The sequence below is a fragment of the Hipposideros armiger genome, unplaced genomic scaffold (assembly GCF_001890085.2).
Source record: "Hipposideros armiger isolate ML-2016 unplaced genomic scaffold, ASM189008v1 scaffold_9, whole genome shotgun sequence".
Taxonomy (NCBI): Eukaryota; Metazoa; Chordata; class Mammalia; order Chiroptera; family Hipposideridae; genus Hipposideros; species Hipposideros armiger.
This window is the reverse complement of record NW_017731359.1, coordinates 5,922,090-5,938,961: the sequence shown is the minus strand read 5'-3', so window position 1 is coordinate 5,938,961 and position 16,872 is coordinate 5,922,090. Positions and strand designations below refer to the sequence as shown.

The window sequence follows — 16,872 nt, the reverse complement described above, 5'->3', positions numbered from 1 at the left end:
ACTTAGAAAATACAGATGAATATGAAAAGCAGACATTACTACAATTTCCAACATTTGGAGGTACCTAATATTATGCTGTTGGTGTTTCTTTCAGTCTTTTTTTTCCTACATATACATATATTAAAATTTGGGGATTGTAATATTTATAGTGTTGTGTTCTGATTTTGTTTTCCCCATGAAGGGAGTTAATTTTTAGACTTAGAGAAGTTGCAAAATAGTACAAAGAATTCCCTTTTATCACTCTCCCTGCTTCCCCTGAAACTATCATCTTACATAACCATGTTATTTTCTTTCCCACCCAGTGTGTTTGCTGTTCGCTTGTGATACTGTTAGGTTCCTCTGTTTGTTCTTTTTCTGTTCCCCCTACATCCTAGTTGATCTTAACTGTTTCTTTACTTGGGGGTTGGGGAGATGTGAAACCATTACTATGGTTCTAAGGGTCAGAGTTATATAAGATATATTCACATAGGCGTCATCCCTTCTCATCCTGCAAGCCCAGCCCCACTCTTCCCTTCTTCCCAGCCTTTCCCACCCATCTCTTTAGTTTCTGGGTATCCTTCCTGCAGTGTCTTTGCGTCTGTGTATTTTCTTATGTTGCTTCTTTCTTATATAAAGTAGCATACTACAGATACTCAGTCATTTAGACAGTGCTTTTTTTTCACTTAACAGTATATCCTGGAAATCGTATCACATCTCTTCAAAGAGTTTCCTCATTCTTTTTTAAAGCTGCGTACTACTCCATTGTACTGTCTTTAGGTTGTTTCCAATATTTTGCATTTATAAACAATGCTGCAATAAATAATCTTGTGCATATATTTTCATATGTGGGAAGTATATATTACATCCTAGAAGTGGAATTGCTGGATCATGATATAGGTACATATGCCATTAGGTACCATCAAATTTCTCTCCAGAAGGGTTGTACAAATTTTGCACTCCCCCCAGCAATTTATGAGTGCTTTTTCCTCACAGCTTCACCAACAGAATACGGGTTTTTTTATGCTTGTTTTTTATTTTGCCAGTCTGGCAGGTGAGAAATGGTATCTTAGCTGTCTTTTAATTTGCTGTCTTAGTCTGTCCAGGATGCTATAACAAAATACCACACACTGGATAGCTTATCAACAACAGAAATTTATTTCTCACAGATCTGGAGGCTGGAAGTCCAATGTCACAGCGTCAGCACGGCCAGGTTTTGGTGAAGGGCCTCTTCCAGGTTGCAGACTGCCGACGTCTTGCGTGTCCTCACATGGTGGAAGAGGCTCTGTGGGGCCTCTCTTATAAGCGCACTAATTCCATTTATGGGGGCTCCACCCTCATGACCTAATCACCTCCCAAAGGTCCACCTCCCAATCCCAACTACTTGTGCATTAGGTTTTCAACATACAAATTGGGCAGAAGGAAGCACAAATATTTAGACCATAGCATTTGCATTTCTCTATTGAGTCTTTCTCGTTTATTGGCCATTTTTATATCTTTTTGGAAATTGCTTGTATCTTTTTCTCCTTTTTTTCTATTGGATTTTTGGTCCTTTGTTCTTCATTTTTAAAGAATCTTCATGGATATTTAGGAATATTAGCCCTTTGTCTGTGATCTATGTTGTGAATATTCCTTTCCAGTTTGCCGATTATCTTTTGTCTTTGTCTATGGTATTTTTGGTCATACAAATTTTAAAATTTGTATTTCGTCAAAAAATTTATTCATCTTTTATTGGCCTTAGAGTTTTGATTCGGAGGTATAAAGCTTTCCCTACATCAAGGTTTTAAAGAAGAATTCATCCATGTTTTCTTCTAGTACTTGGATGGTTTCAATTTTTACATGTGAGATCCCTAACCATTTGGAGTTTATTCTTGGGTATGAGGTGAGGTATGGATCTATTTTCATCTTTTTTCCAAATGGACATCAGTTATCTCCACACCACTTATTAAAAAGACCATCTTCAGCCCAATGATTTGAGATGTCACCTTCATCATTCACTGTTTCCACATGCACTTAGGTCTATGTCTGGGCTCCTTATTCCACTGGTCTATTTGTCTCTTCGTGCACCAGTACCACACTGCTTTAATTATAGAGGTTTTATGGTATGTTTTAATGTCTGGTTAGGCTAGTCCTCCATCATCGTTTTTCTTTTTCAGTGGTTTCCTGGTTATTCCTGCAGGTTTGCTTTTCTGTATGAACTTTAGTCTAACATGTTTAACTCCTAAAACAGCCTGTGATGTTTCTATTGGGATTGCATTGAATTTGTAAATTAACCTAGGGAAACTAACAGCTTTCTAATATTGAGTCCTCCTATCCAAAAATGGGATGTCTTTACATTTGTTCAAGTCTATTCAGTGTCTTTTCTGGAATTATTTTAACATTTTTTCTTATACGGTTTTGCACATTTTTTTTGTTAAATTTATTCCAAAGTATTTAATCTTCGTTGTTTACATTGCAAATGGGATTTTCGCTAGCATTATAACCTCTGCTGGTTGTTTGTATACGTTAATTTTGTATCTTGCTACTTCCCGGAAATCTTGTGCTGGTTTTCTCCCTGATTCTTTGGGGTACACTACTGTATTGGAGTCCTTATTTACCCCATCAGGAGGGGGTGCTGAGGCTGCTGGGGCTCTCTTGCTCAGCATGGATTTTCTTAAGGATATTTCAGGGTGGAAACGGCTCAGATGAGCTACTGCTTCAGGAGTGGGGAATACATGTCTGTCCTGTTTATCAGTGTGGCCCTGGCCTCCGGCACAAAGCCTGAAACAGGACTGGTGCATGGAAGGGCTGTGTGTCAGAAGGCATGGAGAGCACAGAGGCCGGCTGACGAACTGCCTGGGGACTCCCAGGTGAGCAAATGGCTGGAGGGGATACTGACATAATATTTCCCCCATAGTCCTGATGGAGAAGCATGTTTTGAAAATGAAAAAGCAGGATCTCCACCACCCTGGCTTGGAGCAGCCCACCAGCAGCTTCCTCTCCAGGAAATCTGTCAGTGAAAGTACCTAAGTTTGGTCACCCCTCTAGCCAAGTACAGAGAAGGGAAGGAGTTTGAAGGTACAGAAAATAGGCAGTGCCCTAGACCCTCCATGTTCACCATTCATTTAATTCATACCTTTGTAGTCTATGCAGCCCCTCTCCCTATGAAGGCAAAAACAGAACTCCAGTGTCTAGGGGAGGAAGAAACAGGACCAGAGAAGTGAGGTGACCTGCCCGAGGTCTTGCAGCCAATAACCAGGGAAACTGGGACCCCAGCCCATGTTCTGACCCCAAAGCTCAAGTGCTACATACAAAGCCAAGTGGATCCCAAAAGTTAAGATTCATTTAAAACTTAGCAATTGGTCACCGCTCGTTTTTCTGGGCATTTCCAAAGATGAGCCTGGAGCTGCCAAGACCTACCTATCCCTGGCCATAATGTTCTGTGCATCAGGGAACAGACAGGTGAGGGGTCACCTGGGCCCATGGAGAAGGTCTGCCAAGAAATGAGACCGCAGACTAGAAAACCATCAGTTTGTTGTGTGAGGAACTCCAAAGCCTCGCTAATACAAAAACGGGTGTCGGCTCCCACAGCCTGCAAAGCAGCTGTGTCTCTCCCTGCCCCCCCTCTCACTCCACAGAACGCCAGGTGCAGATCCAGAGTCCCATGAGAAATGGGGACATTTTTTAAAAGAAAAGAAAGGCCAGCTGCTTGTCCAATGCTCTGTTACTGGATCCTGAGGCATTTTACAGAGATACAGTCCGAGGGTCAGCCTCGAGGAAAACGCTGTGCCCTACTGAACAAGTCAGTCAAGATGGTCCCCAGATTAACTGACGAGCATGTGCATCCACGTCACTCTGATGGAATCCACTCCGCTCAGATGGAAAGTGCTGGCTACCACAGTTACCGCCATTCCTGAGCCCACTAACTGCATCCCCACCCAGTTTTCCCCGGCACATCAGCTGAACTAACATTTATGGGGTATTTGCTGTGTACCAGGCCCTGACTCCTTCCACATGCCAGGTCAGTTATCCTCATAGCGCTGAGAAGTCAGCAATGTTCCTATTTCACAAATAAGACAACCAACGCTCACAGGAGGTTCAACAGATGCCAAGGTTTCTTTGAACTCCTGGGTGTGCAATTCTAGGAAGCGTAAATCCAGCGAGGTGGTTCTCAAAGGGCGGTCCTGGCACCAGCAGCCTCATCATCATCTGAAAACAAATTCTCAGGTCTATCCCAGACCCATTGAATTAGAAACTCTGGGGGGAGGCCCAGTCATCTGTGTTCTAATGTGCCCTCCAGGGAGCTCAGATGCTCTGAAGTTGAAGAGACATGAGCTAGAGAATCTCAAGGGGCACTACAGCTAGGTGCTATCAGCAGCTACACGTCCCCTCAAACAGAGCTTCCCAATGTGTGTTCCAAGGAACACTAACGCTGAGATTATTAAAGACTATTCCCCAAATGTGGAGTTCTACTGTCGAATCAATTTGAGTCCCTGGCTTACAGTTTAAAAGGTGTTTTTAATCACAGGATTCTTGAGCTTAACTAGGCTAATGTACCAGGTACCATGTCCATCACAGAGACAGTACCCAGGTGGTGTTTCCCAAATTTCCTGCATTACAGAACAACCCTCTTTTCTCAGAACACCTATTATCATACCTCAGACACCTGTGTTCCACAGACCCCAGTCTTGAAGAAGAAAAAGCCAAGAAATGTAGAAATTCAAGAAGTCAGTAGGAAATGCCAAACCCATTCTGGATTCTACAAGACTGGCTTTCTCTCAGCTTCGGTTTAAAGGCAGCTTTGGCTGAGTTCACCATCACCAGAGGAACACAAAGTTCACTCTAGCTTTAGGGGAGCCATAGGGTTGGGGTTATTAGGAAAAGAAAGCTGTGCCAGTGAGCCTGGGACCTTCCATGAAATCCAGCGCCACAGCCCAGGGGCGCTGTGGGGGAGGGGGGATTATTGTTATTAAGACTCTCAGCAATGAAGGGCTGACATTTCCAAGGGCTTGTCAATTATGTTAATAACCAACTCTTTAAGGGTAGCTGAGGCCAAGGGGATGAGTATACTCATTTCTCAGATATGTGAGCATTTGAAGTGAGTTCCCCTCTCTAGCCTCAGGGGGAGGCTGGTTTCAGAAAAATGTTTACCTGCTCTCGGAGTTTGTAAATACCTCCACCCTTCCCCCCCTTCCCCCTACCCCTCACCCCCCCCATCTGACAGGGGGCATCTGGGAGTCCTAGGAAAGGTCTCTAACTGACTATTCCCCAGGCAGAGGGGCACTTCTCATCTATGTGAGGGGCTCAGGTAGAAATGAAAAGGGGGCAGGAAGAAAAACAAAGTGAAAAACAAGCTGGGTGACGTCATTTCCCAGGTTCCACATCTAGTGAGGGCCTCCTGAGAGCCCAGCCGTGGGAGTGCATCTGACTGGTGCTCCCTGCCCTCACAGGTTCAGCCCAGCACAGGAAGCCAACTGAGCGGAGGATACTGCTGTGAGGGTGATGTGATGTGAGGGCAGAAGGTAGGGGGAGGTGGGACCCAGGGCACCAGAGCCCAGAAGCCACATTGGGTGGTCCAGCTCATGGGTGTCAACTTCCCTCTTGCCTTTCCCCTACCTCCAAGGCCTCTAGCAAAGTCCCTTATCTTAGCTATCTTAGAACCTTATCTTAGCTATGCCTTACAAAGGTCATATCCACATGTGAATTCAAGTTTGAACAGGAAGCAGTATGTCCAGCATTAGCCAGAGCAGGAGCTAAGGTGCCATTTGGACAGTGAGGCCCCTGGAGAAATAAAGCCGTGAAGCAGGAAGCTGACCTGGGAACAGAAAGGCAGGAACAGCCTTGGTTCCTGACAGCGGCGGAGCCACCACATCAGCCCTGGACCACCCACCTACTTTTATGAGAAAGAAATATACTTCTATCTCATTTTTTAAATCACCAGGTACATGAAATATTTCTAAACGGTTCTAATCAAATATTTTACATGTAAAATTAAAAAGCTTAAATGTAGGGCCAGATGAGTGGTGCGTTGGTTAAGAACTGGCTTGGGATGCCAGAGGGCCCCGGTTCGGATCCCACATATGAGGGCCAGTGACACTGCCCTCTACAGCTAAGATGCTGAACAATAGCTCAACCTAGAGCTGGGCTGGCCTGAGTCCCTGGCAATGGCATAGGCTGCAGCCCCTGCTGCAGTGGGTTGCCATTGGCTACTGTGTGTAGCCAGCAGCCAGCATGAGTGGCCAGCAGCCGCCAGGAGCGACCGTCCAGAAGCCAGCGACTGATCTGCCTCGCCCAGGAAGAGCGCAATGATGGTGCCAACTTGGGCCAGTGAAGCAACGTCCTCCACAACTAGACTGAAGAACAAAAGGACAGCAATTTTTCTGTTCCCCTTCCCCCAATTCCCCAGCGCTGTTCCCATCCCCCAATTCCCCAATATTAAAAAAAAAAAAGCTTAAATGTAAATTGGAATTATTTCACTAAAGATGCTGACTAAAAGAAAATGTATATGCTCTTCAAAAATGTTTATTTAATTAGCAAGAGTCAGCTCTGAGGTACCCTGACTTTATGCCGTACAGAACCCTGCCGCAGGGCGAGAATGGGGCAACGCCACAGGTCTGGAGCACTGTCGCCCCAGCTTGCCCTGTCCAGCAGTTCAGGGATGCCAGGTCCTGCCATGAGCCTCCCAGCCACTCCTGGGAGTTCCCTGGGGAATGCCTCCCTCTGCGCTAAGAACTAGGTCCCATGCCTACCATGTGCCATCTGCTCTCTTCCTGCCCCGGTTCGCAGCAGGGTTTCTAACTGCTCCGTGACGCCAGCTGCCACCGGCCCCACCTGCCGCACCCAGAAAGCAACCCTCATGCAAGCTGGTCTCCAGTTGCTTTACGTGACATCTCTGGGCTGGGAGATTTTTGTGACCAGCCCCGGCCACTGTGAATACACACAGCATACTCTCAAAGGTGCCAGATGGGAGGACGGGACCCATACATTCCAGGTCAGGAAACATGGTGGCTAAAAAGCGAAGCACATTATCTTACTGGCAGTAGGATGCTGCAGGGAGCTAACATCGGTGGCACAGGAAGTGCTCCAAAATTAACATCAGGCTTTAGGTGAAGGATTTATTGGCTACCATAGAGCAAGATTTTTTTTTTTTAAATCACATTTCCCCTAAAACAGATGCTCAAATTGAGCTGAGGGGAAAATGCTGGACCAACTATATATTTACAGATTCCCCAAGATGGCCCCGGGATGTCAAGAGTCCTGGTAGTAGAGGTTCTTGCCTCCCCCAGGTTTCTAGTCAATCACTGACGCTGAGCGACACGTCGCACCTGGGCGGCTACCTCTTATCCATCCCGCCCACACAGCCCAATCGGCCCAGACAGGCAGGGCTGGGAGCCCGAGTCCTCGCCCTCTTCACACTCCCTATAGGAGTGGACCACCAGGGGCACCTGTCACCTATGTAGTGTCAGAAAGCTGTGTGCACAGGTGCTATACTCAGAGGCCGGGACAAGGCCTTCCAACCTTCATTTACACCAACTACCTCGGAGGAGACTCCGAGGCCTGTTTACCCCAAGTCCACAATTGACCCTTCCCCGCATTTGCAACCAGTGTGCCTGAAGCTCTCTCTGCTCACCTCCACCAGTGCTCCACAATCTCTGCCTACAAGTCCCAACTTTCCTGTCCAAAAGTCCCCAAAGAGAATGTTCTTCCTTTATCGTGCTTCCTACTTGACTCAAGAGACAGCCATACCTTCAATGCACTGTTACAGCTGAGGAAAGTTAAGATACTTTCTGAATCAATGAAGATGGCTTCATGCCCTATGACCCAAGGTGTCCCCTTGAATGGAAAAATATTTCAAAAAGACTTAAGGCCACTTGCATCTCTCTCCTGGGCCACAAACGCTCAGTAATTCCAAGGGCGAAGCTCCACACGAGGCCACTAGGGACTAAGGAAGCCTCAGAAGCCAGGGCTGGTGGCCCCTGGGCCCAGCTTGGCACTGGGCAAACCAGCCAGGCACCAAAAGCCATTTCCCTGATATGGAACTGGCAGCAGCTCAAGCAGGACCTTTATCATCAGGAGACCAAGCACCATGCAGGAGCCAAGGCATGATTCTCCTAAGGACAAAGAAGCCCAGATGATGAGGTGGTAAATCCACAGTGGCCTCATGCTGGGAAACCACTCAACACTGGGCTTGCGCCAAACACAATTTTGTGAAAGTCTAGAGATGCCTACTGTCCTAAGAACTGCTCAAATAGGGCCAGCCGAGTGGGTCAGTTAGTTAAGAGTTGGCTTGGGACGCCAGAGGGCCCCGGTTCGGATCCCACATTGAGGGCCAGTGACACTGCCCTCTACAGCTAAGATGCTGAACAACAGCTCAACCTGGAGCTGGGCTGCCATGAGTCGCCGGCTACGGCATAGGCTGCAGCCCCTGCTGCAGTGGGTTGCCATGGGCTACCGTGTGTAGCCAGCAGCCAGTATGAGCAGCCAGCAGCTGCCATGAGCGGCCGTCCAGAAGCCAGTGACTGATCTGCCTCGCCCGGGAAGAGCGCAATGATGGTGCCAACTTGGGCCAGTGAAGCGACGTCCTCCACAACTAGACTGAAGAACAAAAGGGCAGCAGCTTGTCTGTTCCCCTTCCCCCAATTCCCCAATAAAAAAAATCTTTAAAAAAGAACTGCTCAAATAATGAAAAATAATGACATTGGCTCCATACACTGCTGGCTCTCCCAACGCAGATATGAGGGTCTCCATTAGGGGAAGGCAGGGCAGGACGAGGCAGCCTGGGGCAAGAAGACATTTTGGAATTGCCAAAATCTAAACGGTGCCAGCGCCACTGTCACTGGCTGTGTGACCCTGGGGAGTCCCTGCGCCTCTCTGAGCTTCAGCTTTCTTCCCTAGGATATAAGACCACCACCTTCCCCTCCCGGGTGGTCTGAAGGGTTAGAGATCACAAGTCCAGCATGATGTCAGGTGGCTCTTCCTGAGGGCTTAGTTAGAGGAATCCAGCAATGGGAAACCACCATGAGACGCACCAGAAGGAATGCAAGGTTGCAAACACTAAAGGGCATGACGCATTGGTCCCATTTGTCATTTACCCGTGAGGGCCAGAAACCCAGGACAGACACTGGCGAAGGTGAAAAGAACATTAGAAAAAGTCTGGCTAGACACAAAGCCCTCCCAAGAGCAGATTTTCCACATTGTTCCTAATAGCTAATATGGCAACGGTAGGCATTTTTCTGGCATGATCTTTCCCGTTCTATAAACCATGTTTCCGATTCTCTGGAGTTACTATTCGGTCCCGGTTTTGTTCAAAGAGTTCTAACATTTTCTGCATGTCGTGGTCAGCCTCAATCACCTGGAAATTAAACACATGGTCACAGGGCTGCACTTGACCCCAACATCATCCTCCCTTCAAAGATGGTGAGAAAGAGATGGAGGCAGGCAGAAAGAAGCAGGGAGAGGAAGGTTAAAGCCCAACAGCTCTCAGCTCTAGGTCAACCTACATTCTCAGCTGTATTTCCACTTGAGAACCCACTAGAGTTGTCCCCGCAGCAAGCTCATAAGTGATTTTTTTCCCTCATTTTATACCATCCAATTTTCTACAATGAGGGGGAAAAAACGGACTTCACGTCTTTAAAAATCCACAACAGTAATATCTCACTTTCCAGCAACCTCACTGCCTCGAAGAGCCATGAGTGAAGTTTTGAGCAGCTCAAACAGATGTCCCCATGGCCATGCACAACAGCCTGCACACGGCCCTCCCTCAGATCCCACACCATCCACACAATCCTGCAGTCTTAGGTATCCATGTACCAGCCTAGAGATTCAGCAGCAGCAAATCCAAAAACAAGGGGATGGAGAAGCAAGGAATCACGCAGACACATCAACAGAGTTAGACATGGCCAGTGTCAGCAGGAGAAAGCAATACCGTAAAAGGCAAACACAGGAACTGAAAGGCATTGTAGACTGGAGCAAACAGTCCTACACACCTCAGCACCTCCGAAAGGCATCACTGTGTGACAGCACAGAACAGCAAATGATGTTCCTTCAGATGCCCTGAGTCACCAAGAGAAGGTGCAATGAGGCTCTTAGCCTACCATCCACTGAAGGAGAAATGGTAGCATTAGAAATACCACCATCCCAAATGGTTAAAACCAAAACCCAGGTCTACAGGCTTCGGCCATCTGGAACGTTCCTTCACTGACGATGCTGGATAAGTGAGATGCTACTGTGGTCACTGGTGTAATGACACTGAGACAGATCACCTTCTCTCAGGTCTGTCCAACTCTGAGACTCAGTCCAGAATGGGGACTGGGAGAGAGAAAGAGCCCCTTCCACCCTCCCTGCTTCCTTCTTCCCCAGGCTGCAGAGTGGCCGACATTCCCTGGGTCACTTCTCCTAGAAGTCTCCTGCCCAGTCACGGGGACTTACCAGAACAGGGGCCACTATGGGGAAAAGGCTCCCTTTGATGAGCCAGTCCTCGTACAGGTGGTGAATAGCATCCAGGTACTCCTGTCGGGAAACACACACACACACGCACACACAGGCTGTTGGAGCAAGGAGGAGAGGTAGCAAAACTCTCCCACTCAGAGTCTCAGGCAGGTAGGGCGAGTATCAATGACCATGGGGCAGTGGCTTGGACAGAGGAGCCCACAACTGGCTCAGGTGGACAGCCATAAATGCATCCGCTCACTCTGCTGGCCAGCCCAGGCATCACGACAGTCAGAAGTGTCACCACAGCCGCCCGTCCCATCCCTCCGGTGCACTTCGTCCGCACCCTCCTGGCCTGGCTTCTCTCATTTGCTGCCGCTTTTCTAGCAGCAGGGCCACCAGTTCCCTCAGCGTGTGTCGGGGGTGGGGGCTCCATGACCAGGCGTCCCAGCCCTGGGCAGCCTGAACCCTTCCCTCCACCAAGAGGAATGCAGCTGTCACTGGCCTAGCAGCCCTGCTCGCACCTCACCAAACAACCTGTAACCTGTGGATCCTCTAAATCATAAAGACCAACTTCAGAAAGCCCAACAAGGTGGACTCCACGGATAAAGAGGCCCGGACATGCCCCTACGCCCTCAGTGCCGCTGTACCAGGCAGGACTGGACAGCACACACTTCCCCACGCACAGGCCAAGGTGCACTTGGCCACCCACCAACGCCTCCTCCTCGAGCGGCAGTTTACTCCAAGCCCGGCTCTTAGGTGAGCCACACGGCCGCCTTTTCATCCATCACTGAGTGCTCCCTTAGCAACAACAGACACATTTGTCCTGGAGGCCTTGCCAAAACCATTAAGACACTGGCTTGGAGGGACTCCAGACTGGGCATTTCTTTACAACACCTGGGTCACAGCACAGAGCTTCACTGCATGGCCGATCCCTGCTCCACTGTGCCCTTCCTCCAATCATTCCTGTCTCCAGATTTCAAAGGCGTTGCCCAGACTGAGGCCTGGTCCTCATGGCTAGAATCTACCTCGCTGGTGCCCAGGCAAACAAGGCTGGGCAAGCTTCAGGAGCCCAGTCCAGCCCATGCTGAGCTTAGACCCCCATGGCATGCCAGAGAGGCTTGCATGGCCTCTAACCGTGTACTACCAGTGCCAGCTTCTCACGTGGGGCATTCAGTTCAATATTAAGTGAGAAACTCCTAGGTGCCAGGCCATGGGACACTTGCTAGGGATACAGTGGGAATGAGATCTAATCTTAAAAAGCTCACGGTTTCCTGAGGGGTGGGGAACAAACATGTAAATAAATAGTTTCAGTATGCCTGTCCTAAGGGCTATGATCATAGTAAGCGCAGGGGCTGGGGGAGCACAAGGGAGGGTAGGTCAGGGAAGACTTCCTGGAGTAGGTGACATCTGAGCTGAACTTAGAAGGCAAAAGAAACCACTATGCAAAGGCACATTTGTGTAATTCCATGGTGAGTGAGTGAGTGAGTGAGTGTGTGTGTGTGTGTGTGTTTGTGTGGCCACAACTAGTTCTTTATGGCCACAGTGTGACAGACAGACAGTAGAGGTAGACAAAGCCATCATACAGGCTCTCATATGGCATGCTATGAAATGGGCACCTTATCCTAGACTGTGAGGGGGATGTGGGGAGTGAGGGACCACAACAAGGAGAACAGTCCCGCCCGGAGTAGATGTGGCCCTGAGCCAGAACCCAGAACCCAGAACCCAGCAGTGAGCAAACACCGGGGAGCGCCGCCTCCAATCTGGGCACTGTGCTAAGTGCTGGGAACGCAGCAGTGAGCAAGAGGGCACGTTTTAGAGCAGCCTGAGCAGGTGAAAAGGCAAGCCATCTTCAGGAGATGAACCCAGCGATGCCTGGGCGAGGGGAGGGGGAGTTTGGGGCCCAGGAAGTGAAGCAGATCTAGACACAGCACGGGGTCTCCAGCCACAGAGGAAGTCAGAGTTCACCCTCTGATATGCTCAGTTCCTGTTTCTCTCTCTGCAACAGCAGCATGGTGCTCTCACAGAGGGTGAGGCCAGGCCTCACCCAGTTCACCTCTAACTGGGTAAAAGGAGTTCTTACCAATGGAATGACCTTCTCCTCTTCCCTGCATCTCATCTTTAACCTCTGATAACAGGTCTCAGGAGTGGTCCGGAGATAAACTGAGATTTAAAAACATACGTGGCTCTAATGACTCTGTCCATGACTTAGAAGTGAAAGCCAAGGAGAGGCGGAAGGCAGGCATGTGGGTAAGGCATAGAGAGAAACATCTGCCGGCATCTCTGAGCAGGAGACACCGACCAGGGTGAGCTCCCAGCTCAACCACTGACCCACTGTGTGACCTGACAGGCACCCTGACCCTCATTCTGACTTTTGTTCCCTTTCCATGTCACCAGCCCCATGGGGACATTGTGGGCTGAATAAGGTTCCAGACACAGACAGAGCTTAGCATAGGGCCCAGCACCCAGCGGGTCTCAGTAAATATCCAGGCTCTGTCCCCTCCTGCCTCCCTTACAAACTAGAAAAGCCACCAAATCACAATGGAACCAGAGGAGAACAGCTTGAGGCACACAGGCCAGGGTGCTTCTCTGGGAGGGACCAGGAGCCCCCAAATTCTGTCTGCCCTTGGAGAAAAGGCTGAATTGATATGGGGAAAGAATCAGCACTGAATGGTAAGGGCCCCACCCACCATCCCTGCTGACTGGGTGCCTCACTGGGCCCAGGGGAGGGACGCCTGGGAGGGAGGCCAGGAAGGGCCATCTCACCTATCAAATCCACGGACACATCGATGTTCTTCACGATCCAGTCAAACCATTCCGAAAGGACCACGTAGTCCACATCAGGCATCTTCCCGCTGCAATGAGAGGTGTAAGGATTCTGTTTACCCACGAGAAAGTTTCTAGGATGCGCCACTCCCCAAAAGGAACTGGGGATCGCTTTTGTTGCCAAGGGTACCATGGCAAAGTATGATCCACATGACAATGAACACGTAGTGACAACAAGGGCCCTAACACCCCTGGCCTTCCCCTGCCTGGGGACGGACTACGGTGTAATGTAGCAGGTGTCATGGCACTGTCCAATTGGAGAACTCATTTGGGATTTGAACTCCAAGTAGGGAAAGGGGCTTTGAAGCCTGAGAACAGGGACAACTCAGGTTGGGAGGTGGAGCGGCGACCAATTCCACCTCTAGAAATTTATTTTGTGGAAATAGTTATGGATGCCACTGCAGCCCTGTTTCAAATAATGAAAAACTAAATCGTGATACATCTATGTAACAGGAAGCCATGCAGTAAATGAAAATGATGGTGTAAAATAATATTTAATGATGTGGAAATGCTCCTAATCACATGCTCGTAATTCAGTGAAAACAGCAGGATGTTGAAACTGTGCATATAGTATGACCCAACCATTCTTTCAAGAGTATTCATCCACACGTTTTGAAAAAAAAAAAACTAGAAAGAAAAACACCAAAATGTTAACAGTGCTTTTCTCTGATCTGTAGGACTATGGGAGACTTTCATTTTTTTTTCTTTATACCTTTCTGTATTTTCCAAAATATAACAACCTATTAGTTCTCAAATCAAGAGTTGCGAGGCAGGAAGAGATGACGTCACATTTAAATTGTTAACTGAAAAAGGAAGGAAGGAAGGAAGGGAGAGAGGGAGGAAGGAAGGAAGGAAGAGACAAAGAGTGACAAGCCCCTGGCCCCTGTGGATTTCCTCTGCCCTGAGAGGAAACAACCAGGAAAGAAAAGGAATGGCAGCAGCTGGAAGAAACGCACCTGTCAACAATGGGGTGACCCTCAAAGGCCCAGGAGAGGAATTCACTCTTTTAACATCCTCCACCATCTTTGATCCACTCAGAACTGGGTTTGGCGAGGCTGCCTACAAGGAGAGTGGGTCTGCCCGAGCTGTGTGCAATGGGGGGTCTAGGCTGAGCTGAGTAAGGAAACAAGCCTGGTCTCCATGACACTGAGGGCTGTCAGGCAGCGGGTGCTGTCATATCCAGTTTCGTGGTTTTCCTCCTGGGAATTCTGCCTGACTCTGCCTCAAGAACGAGGCAGCCAGCACCACTGACAAGCTACTGCTTTTCTTTCCATAGCACACACAGAGGGTGGCGCTGCCTCTCTACAGGAAATTCAACAGTGCAACTCCCCAACAGTGAACTGAAAGGGTTTCATGGGGCCTTGGCCTTGTCGCAGGGTGACAAAATTGAGGTCTTGGGTCCACATAAATCCTGTTCTGTTTGGCACAGTTTGCTGCCACCTTTGCCCTGATGCCCAGAGAGCCCAAGGGTTGCACAGCACAAGTCAGAACAGAAATCTCACACTCGAATGCCAGCCACCTTGTGTACACTATTTTCTTTTGTTTTCACAAGACCTTGTGAGGTCAATTTTAGTTCCAGTTTAAAGATGAGGAAAACTGAGGCCCAGAGAAGTGAGGCCAAGCCTTGTCTGAGCAGGGATTCAAGTCTGGCTCTCTGTGGCCCCCAAACCCATATGCTCTCCAGTGCATCACTCACCCTTCCTGCTCTGTCCACTGAGGGGCTGTTCTGGACCACAGCCAGTGTCTCATGGCCTCAGCTGGAGGAAGGTCACATCTATCAGACCTATGACTCCGGCCGTGAGTCCCCCGTCTGGACCAGAGATGGGGAGGAGTCCAAGTGCCAGGGCCAGTCAGGGAGGTAGGAGGACCTGCCTGCTGTTCTCAACACAGGGTCCTAATCAATGTCCCGGACCACCGGCCCCACATGACTCAGCGTCTCACTTCCCAAGCTGGGCCCACTCAGTTCCCTTACTTCTGCTCTTAGAACATGTCGACCAAGCAATCTTGCAAAATCTTTCCATTCTATTACTCAGCCCACGGGGCTCGGGCCACACAATGGCCTGCACGGCCACTTTAGTTACATGAATCTTTCTTACCATCTTAGGCTTTTCATTTCGGCACAGTGCCCACATCTTAGAAATTCTCGTCTTTAAGGAACCTGTGGAGCCGGAATCCTCCTCTTCAGCAAGTCACACAATCCTCTCAGGCCCCTGGTGGCCCAGCTGCACTTACATTCTGCCAACCCCTACCTGGCTGGGCGGCAGAGGAGGGCTGCAAGAGGCGGTCTCTCCCCAGGGGACCTGCTCACTTGTTCCACCCAAAAGGCAAGACTGCTCTTTGAGAAATTCTGCTTTGGGGGAGGCAGAATTCCCATATGTGGTCTTTTCTGGACCCCCGAACCGGCAAATGCAAACGGCAGGGCCAGGCCTGCCGTGCTCCCTTCCATCCAGGCCCCCAGAGATTCCAAGCCAGGGTTGCAAGGGCTTCTGAGAAAAAGGATCAACCCCAAAGCTGAAGGGACAGCAGTCTCTCGCCCACCACTGCCTTGTGAAAGGGCTGTCCCCACATGAGCTCCCAGGCGGGACCTGACATCCCACACATGCCATCTGTGGTTCCCAGTGCCCAGACGAACTCCCTGCAGGTGGGGAACCAAAACATCCTCTTCTAGGTGCAGGCAAAGGATCCAGCTAAACCCAGTTCTAGGCTACATTTGGTGTCGACTCAAAATGATGGCAATTTATACTTTGGGGGAGCAGAAACATCTTAGAACATCCGCCTTCTCAGTAACACTTCACTGTGGATGACCCCCCGCATCGAGACATGCTGGGGTTGGAAGGAGGGTGACCACAAAGAAAGCACACATCTTGCTTCTACTTGTCACTTCAGCTCTGGCTGAAAACACCTTTTACTTTACCTCCAAAAAAAAAATCTTTGGCCTATGGCTGCCCCACTCCTGACCTCGGGAATAAACCCAGAGACCCTTGAAACAAAGATAACACAACAAAACCCCCAACAACCAAAACCTAAAGCATCAAATGTGACACAGCTGCTGGCAGTGCAGTAAACAGGAAATCCTGCATGCATAACTTTTCACCGCCTGGCCCCAAAGACAACCCACAGTGGGGGCTCTTGCTTTCAGGACCCAAAAGGCCCAGGGGATGCCGCAAGGAAACAACAGGGACAAAATTCCAGAGGGAAAGGGCTGGGCATTAGGACAGGGCTCCTTGCAGCCCACCTGGCTGCTGGCTTCTTCCAAAGCCCTGGCCCTGAAAGTGTGATACCCAACAAGCAGGATGGTGGCAGCCAGGGTACGAAACGCAGGCTGTCTGGCCCCACCCTGGACTCAGTGAAGCAGCGTGTGCATGTTAACACGATGCACAGTGGCCTGTGGGAGATGCCGACTGTAGGGCCTGGGTGGGAAGAGGCAGAGGCCTGGCTCCCCGAGCCAGCACTTTGGGGGCGCCAGTGGTCCTGACACCTCTGGCCTTATTAATGAGAGAAATCTAGGTGTCTCTCCCCACTCCCTCATGATGGCTGCCCCACACAGCAGGGTTCAGAGCAGCTCCCTTGGCCAGTTTCCTCCCCAGTCAGCAAAGAGCACTGGCTTTCCAATCCCATCTCAATTCCTGATCTGCCAAACAGGGTCAACAGTACCCACCTCAG

The 16,872-nt window shown here is 49.4% G+C and overlaps 1 protein-coding gene across 11 annotated transcripts in view; it reads right to left on the bottom strand.

Moving 5' to 3' along the window:
• TK2 (thymidine kinase 2) overlaps positions 1-16,872 on the bottom strand; it is a 131,620-nt gene that overhangs the window by 99,138 nt on the left and 15,610 nt on the right. For 3 of the 11 annotated variants that reach the window (XR_002125526.1, XR_002125522.1, XR_002125524.1), the window contains 3 exons: positions 13,150-13,238; positions 12,467-12,546; positions 10,384-10,464 (listed from right to left, as the gene is read on the bottom strand). Coding sequence is in view for 5 of the 11 variants with exons in the window: in XM_019656436.1 (XP_019511981.1) it covers positions 9,209-9,307; positions 10,384-10,464; positions 12,467-12,546; positions 13,150-13,238 (349 nt within the window). In the remaining 6 variants the exon portion in view is untranslated. Of the gene's footprint in view, positions 1-8,578; positions 9,308-9,941; positions 10,056-10,383; positions 10,465-12,466; positions 12,547-13,149; positions 13,239-16,872 lie in introns of those variants that run through there. The other 8 variants (XM_019656447.1, XM_019656457.1, XR_002125528.1 and 5 more) reach the window with 7 other exon arrangements.